Source organism: Seriola aureovittata, chromosome 22 (assembly GCF_021018895.1).
Source record: "Seriola aureovittata isolate HTS-2021-v1 ecotype China chromosome 22, ASM2101889v1, whole genome shotgun sequence".
Lineage (NCBI taxonomy): Eukaryota > Metazoa > Chordata > Actinopteri > Carangiformes > Carangidae > Seriola > Seriola aureovittata.
In genome coordinates, this window is record NC_079385.1 from 17382093 (window position 1) to 17392802 (window position 10710).

Below are 10710 nucleotides of genomic sequence, written 5' to 3' on the forward strand. Positions count from 1 at the left end.
TTATGACTTTTTATGCCTTGCTATACTATGACGTTTTTATGACTTTTTATGCCATACTATACTATGACGTTTTTATGCCTTAAAATACTATGACGTTTTTATGCCTTTTCTTTTTCTTTTTTTTTTTATGGGCTTTTTATGCCTTTATTTGAGAGTATAGTGGAGAGAGACAGGAAACCGGGAGGCAGAGAGGGGGAATGACATGCAGCGAAAGGCCGTCCGATGCGGGATTCGAGCCGGGGCCAACTGCAGCGAGGACTGTAGCCTCTACACATGGGGCGCCTGCTTAGTCCACTACGCCACACGACGCCCTGTTTTTATGACTTTTTATGCCTTGCTATACTATGACCATTTTATGACTTTTTATGCCTTACTATACTATGTCGTTTTTATGACTTTTTATGCCTTACTATACTATGTCGTTTTTATGACTTTTTATGCCTTACTATACTATGTCGTTTTCATGACTTTTTATGCCTTGCTATACTATGACATTTTTGTGACGTTTTTATGCCTTACTATCTATGACTTTTTAAGCCTTACTATAATATGATGTTTTTATGACTTTTTGTGCCTTACTATCTGTGACTTTTTAAACCTTACTATACCTTGTATTTATTACAGTTTTTATACCCTACTTTTTATTTTTTTCAAATCATAAAAGCAACCGTTTTTCACTTTAATCTGTGTCCCAGCAGACTTCTGAACTACCTCATCAGCCACCAGAATTATTTTTTGAATGACAGCCGTCATGATGCTCAGTGACATTGAGAGACAAAAGAGCTTCAGCAAACTAATCAGATTCCCACCTCATGTATTCATGCATTAGAAGACGTCCTGACTGGATGTACCACAGTAGAAAACTCTGTTTAACTAATAAAAAACACACTGATACACCTCAGGTTGCCTGAGGCAAGGACACAGAGTTAGAGTCAGAGAGGATCCTCCTGTTTATGATTCATAGAAACGGATCATTCAAGGATGTCTGCCCACACATCTCCCATTCAACTCTGGACCGCGATTCAGCACCGGATTCAAATTCATGGATAGTAGTTGGTTACTCCATAAGGAAAATATATTATTAATGAATATTTGTTTGTTCTGAATTTCAATTATCCTTTCTTTGTGTTTAATTTGCATCACCTAGAGCCGCTGTGGAAGTAAAGGCTTGTCTCTGTTGAGTTCATTTTAGAGGAAAAAAAGTCAAACTGAAACTGAATAGAACTGTGTTTTTCTCCATTGAACAGATGATACAATCTGGTTGGATCCGGGAATCTGAGGATAGTTTTATCTACTACTCTTCCAGTGAGTATTTGTATTTTTCTGTCTCTACTTTTACTACCTCTACTGTAAGTATGCAGAGCATCTGCATAAACAGCTGATATTTGCAGTTACCTATGTATTTAAATTTGATATATCAGCATTAGGTTTTACTATATTAGTAAATCTTGACGATAATAATACTTTAAATCTGACATTGCTGCACTCTTGCTCTGTTTATCAGCCAGTTAATAACACAGTATGTAGAGATAAATGTATGACAACACTGCCTCTCTGTGTTCTTAATGAAGAACTACACTTAAAAAAAACCCATTACACATAAATTCTATTATTGGCTCATGATTTCTTGTATACATGTATATCAATACTATACTACAAAAATTCTCCTTTACAAGTGAAAGTACTGTGTGCAAATTCCTCAGTTAGACTTCAGTAAATTAAAGACTTAACACATTTAAAAACCTCTGAGGAAACTGAAATCAACACGTGTAATGTGAAATTTAGATAAATGTAGTGGAGTAACAAGTGAAGTATTTCAAAATTATGTGTGTTATCAGTTCAAACAAATGACTGGCTCATGATAAGTCAAGTTAAACTTTATTCAGTTCACAGAAAACTTTGCACAAGAAATTATAGATTTCACTAAATTCATCTCATTTAAAAAGCTCATAGAAAAGTGTCAGCTTAAATAAATTTATAAGCATCTTAAATAAACAAATAAATATTAAGGATGTTGTGTAACACTTTATTTTATGGGCCCATAACTTCCTACTTATTCTCTAAGAACATTGTAGGAAGTTTCCTGGAAAGAAGAAGAACTGATTATATGAAAAATAGAGACAATGTTCAAATGGTGCTGGTAGAGATAATTAGTTTAAACATCAGTGCAAATGTACAAATTAAATAAAGTAAATTGCAAATTAAATTTCTAATAATACAGTAATCAGAGAAAGTCTTTTTTCTTCAGGGAAATTCCAAATTTTACTATAATTACTACCAAATTTCACATTTCTTTCCAGGAAACTTTAAATGAAGGGATTAGGAAATTAGAGACTTTTAAAATAAAGGGTAAAGCTTTATTTCATGGGTCCATAATTTCTTAATAATTTGTAAATAATTTACAAGAACTCCCCTGGAAAGAGCTATGTAATCTGGTACTGATTATAGAGAAAACAGAGTGTTACTGTAAACTCAAAAATCTTTAAGGTCAGCTAAGCCCCGCCCCCCCCCCCCCCACACACTTTTTGGAGAGTAAAACCGCCAATAATAACTGGATAGTGACTGAACCTATGACATGACAGAAACCTTTCCAGGAAATTACAGACCCATAAAAGTAACATTACCAAATACAGCGTTACCAGATGTCTAGACGACACTTAAAGGAACAATCCAACACACTGGGGGATTTAGCTTTTTACCTGAATTCAGATGAGAGGAATACACCCTTCAAAAGTTTCTGGAGGGTGTATTTACAGGTGCTCACTGTTCTAGGTTAACAGTTTGCATCTGAGAGGGATGAAATTGAAACTGTGGGTCATCTGGGAAACAGGATGTTTTTGGAGTGTTCCTTTAAAGTGTGAGTGGGTTTAGCTGAGGCAGGTGAGGACAGACAAAGAGATCGTCTCTGTTTCAGATTGAAAAATATTAAAATTGTACTGATGTTTAAGAGTCATTTCAAAGATTAGTTTGGTGATATTCTGTCAACAAATGCCATAAAAAGACCAAAAACAATAATGAATGTTCTGTTATTGTGTTAGTGCATCATCCTGCTGCTGGAAATACTCAGTCCAGCACCAAATATAGTCCCCACTAAGCGGCCCATTTCCTCCGGTTTGAATTCATTTAACTGTTTCACTAGTTTGTGCCAAATGCCAAACATTCACTAGTTACTTTTCAAATTACAACTAACAATTATTTTCATTATCGATTAATCTGCCAATTATTTTCTCAATTCAGGCAAAACAAGACGACAAGATGAACACATCACCCCGGGCTCTGGGAAATTATAAAGGACATTTTTCTTTCTCAATTTTCTGACCATTAATAATCAAAAAAGGATTGATCAATTACCTGAGAAGATAGGCAGATTCATTAATAATGAAAATAAGTTAGTCAGTGTTAGAGCCCAGCTGTTTTTTAGAAGTAGAGAGAATAAAATGTTGCTGTTTTGGTCTTTCATGGGACTTGATGACACTAAGAAAAATATAGAACAAAACCAAACTTTTGTTCTGACTCCTTTAATCATCTTCCTGAAAAGAGAGACAAGAAAAGACAGATGAAGAGAAGTAGAAAGTGCAGACTTGTGCCTAAGCAGAGAAGTGAAACTGAACTTTTATTTGATAATTATTCAATGTAATTCTGTAGTTACTCTGAAGTTAATGGAGCTGAAGTTGAGTTTTACTGGAGATAAACCTGACGGCCAAAATGTGATGAAGATGTTTAGCAAACCCTAGTCGTATGTATCTGTTGCATGAAAAGATTAGCAAGTAGCTCTTTTTCCACTACAGGAACTTAACGACCAATCACCTGAACTTGAAAGAACACATTTTGATATAACTGAAAAGGTGATACTAAGTAAACAGAAGAACCCACCCACAGTAAGAGGATGACAGAATAATAATGCAGTGCAGTCATTTCTGACAAAATATAGTGAGGCAGTGTTTGCTTGGTCTATAAAATGTCAGGAAATGTATTCTGATGTCTTGTTTTGTTACACCAACAGTCCAATCATGTTGTTTACAATCATATATGATGAAGAAAAGTATCAAATATAGTTGACGAATAATTTTCTGTAAAAAATAAAATCGCAGCTATTTAATAGAAAAGATAACACACTACCGGGCACATAACAAGATTCTGAAAATACCCAACCAACCCAGAGGGAAGAACCTGTGACAATAGCTACACCTTAACTCACGAGTCGTTAAGTTCCTGAAGTGGAAAAGGCCTAAATGTGATAGACTGGGTGTCTCAGCTGAGGTAGGTGAGGACACATGGAGGGTGAGGACAGAACTGGGTGTCTCAGCTGAGGTAGGTGAGGATGACAGACTGGATGGGCAGCCTGCAGACCGGACACAGCTTGTTCCTCTTCTTCAGCTTCCTGGCGCAGATGTAGCAGGACATCAGGTGTCCAGTTCGTCCGTGGACGATGCAGCCGTTCTTCGGCCGGGACTGACAGATGAGACATGGGTCCAGGCAGGAGTCCGGCAGCCGCCACTCCGCTGATGTGCTGCGCTCCAACTCGGGGACGCCGAGCGGAGGAACAGGGGGAAGCGGTTGTGGAGATGAAGCAGTGGGGGAAGACGAGACAAGCTCCTGGGAGTCGATGGAGGAGAAGGAGGAGGAGGAGGGCTGGGAGGAAGAGATGAGGTCCTGGGAGCTGGGAGCAGAGGCGGTGGAGTCAGTCAGACACTGTGACAGCAGAGGAGGAGTTTTTGCTCTTTTCCCATCTGGAACATCGACTCCTTCATTTTCCTCGACATCAGAACCTTCAGGAGACACACCAATCAATCAGTCATCAATAGCTGGTGATTAGTAGCAACAAAGACAATGTCCCCTTAACCCTTAGAAAACTACTAATGGATCCATTTGAACCTCAAACACTGGGGCTAGGACCGAAAAGTACCTGTTGTTTCTTTGGCTGCTAATTGGCTGGTTGGCTTTGTAGGCAGGGCTTTAGGACTGGAAGGGGAGGAGTCAGTTACGGTGACGGACTCCTCGGGCAGCCAGTCGTGGCGCAGGGTCCAGCAGCGGAGACAGTTTCGGGGGAGAGGGGGGTTCAACTCGTCACACTTCGCACACCGCCAGTAGTCCTGAGAGAGAAAACACACACTGTTAGACTGACGTTACAAGTGTGTGTTTGTTTGATGTGATCATTTGTGTGTAGACTCACAGCTTCAGTGATCTCTGTGTCTTCATCAAAGGAGTCCTCATCCTCTGCCTCAAAGATGGTGACCTCATACACCTGGACACAGACAGACAGGGCAACAGGTCGATGGATTTCCAAGACCTTTTCAAGACCTTTACATGACTTCTATTTAATACATTTATTTAATTATTCTAAATAAATGATATTTCTGCCACAGCAGTAACATGACAGCTAAGACTTGTATAATTCTATATTTTTATTATTATCAATAAATCTTGTTTCTCCAGTCTGCAGCTCTTTGGACATATTCTGATGATAAGTCTATTCAAATCTCATTAAAAGACCAGACCTATTCAGAGGTGAAGGGGTCGAGGTGTTTACCTGGTCATCAGCTGACAGAGACGCGTCGTCTTCATTGTAATCATCAGAATCAACGGACTCAACCTCAAATTCTACGCTGAAGTTGTCACTGTCTGAGTCTGAGGCTGGGACCGTGACCTCTGACCTACCAGACTGAACACACACACAGATACACAGGGTCAGTGTTATAAACTAATACAACAACTCTACATTAATAAAACAAGAGTGTGTGTATAATACTCACAGTGCTGTGTGAGTCTGATGATTGGCTGCTGTGTCTGTCACACCCACTTCCCAATCCACCAATTACACACCAGGACAGACTGTCATCAAAGGTCAGAGAGTAGCTGTCAGACCTCCTCCTCTTCTTACCCTCTTCTTCCTCTTCCTCCTCTGACTCTTCCTCATCTTCATCATCCTCTACACTGTGGGAGGGTCCTGAAGAAATCAGGCAGTTGGAGTTAAAGTCACAATATCACAAGTTTGTTTATGATAACCAATGAGGTACAGTCGCCTCAGAGGAGACACTCACCTGGGTCACTGCTCCTACAGCTCCTCCTCCTCCTCCGCCTCCTTCGCCTCCTCCTCCTGTCTGGTGATGAAGAGCGACTTTCTGAATCTGCCTCCTACAAAACAACAAAAACACTCGCTTTGATTTGGAACTCAAATTCATTCTCCAAATTTGTCGTGATTTTCTAAAAGATTGTTTGTAACCCAATAAACATTTAAAGATTCCTTCTTTCTGTTTTTAATTTGCCTTGTTTTTCTCCAATATTATAAGCCCAGCAGAAAACTGTGCTACATGTTCTAAAGTTTTAGTGTGCACTAGACATAAACAAAGTACTTAACTCTTAAAACATTTTAAGGGCAGGGCATTGCAACATCAGAATTAAAAGGCGGTGTGTGTCTTACCTCTGTCCCTCTGTCGGCCTGACTCGTGCTGTGTGCTTCATTCAAGCTTGGTGATGACTCTGAAGAAAGAAAGAAAGAAAGAAAGAAAGAAAGAAAAAGAAATAAAGGACAGGTTAGTTTTGTCATTTCCTATTATTATTTATCACCTTATATTTATCAGATTCTTTATATTATTTGTTATCTAGCATAGTTACTTTGGTTAAATAATATTGTTTTTGGGTGATGCTATGGGCACATGAGGTTATTTATGTAGGTACACTGGTTTAGTACCAGCATGCACTTGGGTGGGCCTATGTTGTTTTTTTTTTTTTTAACCAGAGCAGGAGAGGCAACAGGAAACATGATCCCTTTGTTCCAAGTACTGTGATGGGTTAATAATGTCACTTCCTTTACCTAAAACATCCTGCTGATGGAGTTGAGACAAAAGAAGCCATGCAAATGTGACCAACAACTATTCACAGGCCTAATGCTCTTTCCCTGTTCTGATGGGTGCAAGAGATAGAGCCTATTGTACTCCAGTTTTCCTGTTTTAGTAATCAAATATGTAAAAGTGTTCTTAACAACTAAATGTTAAAATAATATTGTTCTGTTCATTGTTCAGCACAAAGAATTAATAAGAGGTCAGCTGTAAGGACAGAGAGAGAGAGGAGAAAGACAAGAAAAGAAAGGAGTCGTCCTACCTTGGCTCTTCACTGCCACCAGGTTCTTGGTGATCATTGCAAACAAAACTCTGAAACATAAACATAATCTAGTTACCACACCGGAAACATGAATCATTACAACACTATTTTATGTTTAAATCTTTAGCAACAAAATAGAGTATAAATAGAGTCACATTAGTGACAGCACCTTCCTGTTCCTTCATAACAGAACCAAACAAACAATAACAGTGAATCTAAGCAACAAACAATCTTCTTCTTCCTCTGTGTGAGTTTTCTCTCTCTCTCTCTCTCTCTCTCTCTCACCGTGGCTCTTTAACAGAGAAGCTGTCGACTCCCAGCACCCGCCCCAGTGCATCCTGGGAGCAGTGGACGATGTGCTGTTGCTTCTGGTCGTACAGCTGCTTCTGGATGATGTACTGACCCAGGTAGAACATCACCTACAGGGTGACCATCAAAGAATGAATGAAGCAATATAATATACAGGCAACATTATTTAGTTGTATTTTTCCATTTCTATACAGCCTCCAGGTTAACCCCACCCCACTGTCTTTCCTACTCAGACTGCAGCTGATCACACAGACATGCTGTACCTCCTTCATGGTGAAAACATCTTTTGTGGCTCCAGCAAGTTGCAGTAAAGAGTGGAACTCTACCTTTGGTCTGACCTAAACACACAAACACACACACAGGAAAATGTCAGGTCACACAGTCAAAAGTCAGTGAAGGGTAAACAGCCAGTAAAAAAGTCAGCGGCTCTCACCAGTTTGTTGTCGTCACTGGTGTCAGGGCAGAGTTCTGTGTCGGCTGACATAGTGAATCTGATTGTTTCTGCACACAGATACACAGACACGTCATTAAACATTATATGGATTATTTCAAATATCAATACAGGACTGAAACCCTACAAAACAGTGGGGTTCGGGTTCAGTAGCATTTTGTCAAATCCAGATCCAGTATCAAATCCTCTAACCAAATCTGAATCAAATCAAATTCAAATGTTATTGAATCTCAGAGTTTAGCTTCTATCATTTAGTAAATATATATTATAAATTACATCAAGATTCAGTTTAGACCTGTGATCAGCTGATGTTGGAGGAGAAGCCAAAAATACCAGTTTTCAGTGGGAGCTACTACATTAACATTAACATCAATTCAACCAGGCTAATTCATTTCACAACCCATAGCTCCAACCTGGAAATGAGCTGAGCAGCAGAAGGTATGAAATATTGATTATAGACTGTTATTAATTGATGACGTCTTACACACCTGATTTATTACACACTATTTGATCCAAAAACTGGAGCTGCTGATCCAGAACTACGAGCTTCATGAGCTCTAACTATTGATTTAATACATAAAGAGTTGACCTACATTTAACTTGTAGCAGTTGATGTGTCTTTTAATCAATAACACACAATGGTAAGGCAGGGTCAGGTTAAGCATCTCACAAGACAACCTGTTGACAGGTCAGGCCAATGACTAAAGAACAATAAACACTTAAACACAGTCTAATTGACTCCAGCACAAGAACAACACAAAACTTTACACTTGAGCACCACAGTCAGTTTATTCTGACAGCAGACTGTACACCTGCACTGAACCTGATATATAACCTGTTATTACATCACCATCAGCGTTCAGTATTTGGTTATGTAATCTGCATCTTGTTAGTGTAGCATTCATGTATCAGTTGGTCCTCTCAGTGCAATAACTTATAAATGAATCATCAAAAAAAGGTTAATATTGCCTGAACAGTGTTGTTAATGATGAGTGATATGATTGAAATTAGAATCATGATATTAGTAAAATATGTTTTAATCAGTATACTGGATCACCATTTGACAGATGGGAGCAGAAATCATATAAATGATCAAACTGGTGTTAAATGAACTGTTACCTCAGGAAACTGTCAAACTTAAACTTAGACTCTTTTCTTCTTAAATTACATTTTCTTGGAATAATTCATTTATACTACAGAATTCTGTCAAACAATATGATAGTTGCAGTCCTAACTTTAATAGACAGAAAAATTTAATTATCATCCAGCCCTTTGTAAATCTTACCACATCATACAGATAAGTCATTTATAAGTTGCTAATCAAAAGTTATTTATAATGTGCATTTTGTTTCAGTTATTAATTAGACGGAAATAAGCGTCTTACCAGTATATACAGAGAGAGAAGTGTCAGCAGCAGTCCATCCTGTGCAAGTAAAAATAGATAAAGTGCAGTCAGAATTGAGCTAACAGAGCTGCAGCCTCTTATAGAGCAGCTCTGACATGTCAGGACTAGACCAGTCTAATGTCCCGGCCTATAGCCGAACTGGAGCCTATCAGGGCCTTACAGGGCTGAGTCAGCAGCAATGTTATATGTTCATGTGTAAACTGACTGTACCGGCTGATTTAATCACAGAGCTGGTGTAGACATGCTGAGACTAGTCCAGGATGACTCATCCCTTAGATTACCACACTAACCAGGCTGACAATAACCACACAAACCCAGTGGTAAGGTAACCAGTGGTAACCAGGGCTAATGTGACGCGGCCTGACCTGAAGCTACAGCAAGCCTGTCTTCAGGCTTAAAAGGGAATGTGATGAGAGGGAGAGTCGATAAAAATTTAACCTGACATAATTTTCCCCACACAATTTATTTTGGCATCCAATTAAATTCAATTTAGTGTTTGTCAGATCTGATAGTAAACTGAATATTTGGGGTTTTTGTCAAATAAAACAAGCAATGTGAATGCATTATTTAGGCTTTGAGAAATTACAGGTCTTTTAGGGGCATTTCATAGAAAAAACTAATATCGATTAAGCAAGAAAATAATCCTTACTTGCAGCCCTATTCTTATCAAATGTATGATCAGATTATCAGAAAACAAAATCACCTTTGAGTTCCTGTTTTCTGCTGGATTATACTTCCACATCTAAAGACCGTGAGGCTGCTTATATTACTTCCTTTTTTTCAGTGAGAGATTAAAAACACCACTTTAACTACAAAAGGCAGAGAGCTCAGTGACAAAGCAGAAGACCCTGGCCCTCTTCTCCTCATTTAACCTGTTGAATCTTTGCATATGCTTCAGATTAATATAACTTTATTCGCTGTGTAAGAATCATTCAAATTCAGAATTGAAATGCCACACTGGGTTGGACAATGAAAAACTCAAATTTATATTAAAATGTAATCATTTAAGTCATTTTTTAAGCAAAACAAAACGTTTCATGAATTCACATTAGGACTTAAGAAACTCTGATGGGCATTTTACTAAGATAAATTATAATCAATTAATCAAAAAAATCTTCTAAAGTTCAGTGACATTACGTGTATTTAAGGATCCGCAACTTGCCTAGACTTAGCCCACACGGGTCAGCCTTGTTTGGCCCGTCAGTGTAAATATGTCTAGTCTGTGTGACTGTGCAGAAACAATGACTTGTTCCAACAGCTGACACACAGCATGAGTCAGCTGTTGGACAGTTACCATTACAACACACACGTAGTGAAAATATGCCCGGACTTGTTCCCGCTCTGCCTCTGTCTCACTAACACAGCTGACAGACAGTTTCAGTTCTTGCACTACCAGGATGGATTTGACTACATGTTAACATGCATAAAGTGGAGATTAATTAGC

At 38.6% G+C, this 10710-nt stretch overlaps 1 protein-coding gene across 1 annotated transcript in view; it reads right to left on the bottom strand.

The window, feature by feature from the left end:
- Nucleotides 1-1861: 1861 nt before the first annotated feature.
- The window catches only part of mdm2 (MDM2 proto-oncogene), a 9584-nt gene continuing 735 nt past the window's right edge, over nucleotides 1862-10710 (bottom strand). The window contains exons 2-13 of the mRNA XM_056368003.1: nucleotides 9246-9284; nucleotides 7844-7911; nucleotides 7674-7748; nucleotides 7387-7520; nucleotides 7102-7151; nucleotides 6422-6480; nucleotides 6042-6135; nucleotides 5754-5947; nucleotides 5531-5662; nucleotides 5174-5245; nucleotides 4907-5093; nucleotides 1862-4769 (exon numbers count right to left, since the gene is read on the bottom strand). Of these exons, the coding sequence (XP_056223978.1) occupies nucleotides 4303-4769; nucleotides 4907-5093; nucleotides 5174-5245; nucleotides 5531-5662; nucleotides 5754-5947; nucleotides 6042-6135; nucleotides 6422-6480; nucleotides 7102-7151; nucleotides 7387-7520; nucleotides 7674-7748; nucleotides 7844-7894 (1515 nt within the window). The 5' untranslated portion in view covers nucleotides 7895-7911; nucleotides 9246-9284 and the 3' untranslated portion in view covers nucleotides 1862-4302. The remainder of the gene's footprint in view (nucleotides 4770-4906; nucleotides 5094-5173; nucleotides 5246-5530; nucleotides 5663-5753; nucleotides 5948-6041; nucleotides 6136-6421; nucleotides 6481-7101; nucleotides 7152-7386; nucleotides 7521-7673; nucleotides 7749-7843; nucleotides 7912-9245; nucleotides 9285-10710) is intronic.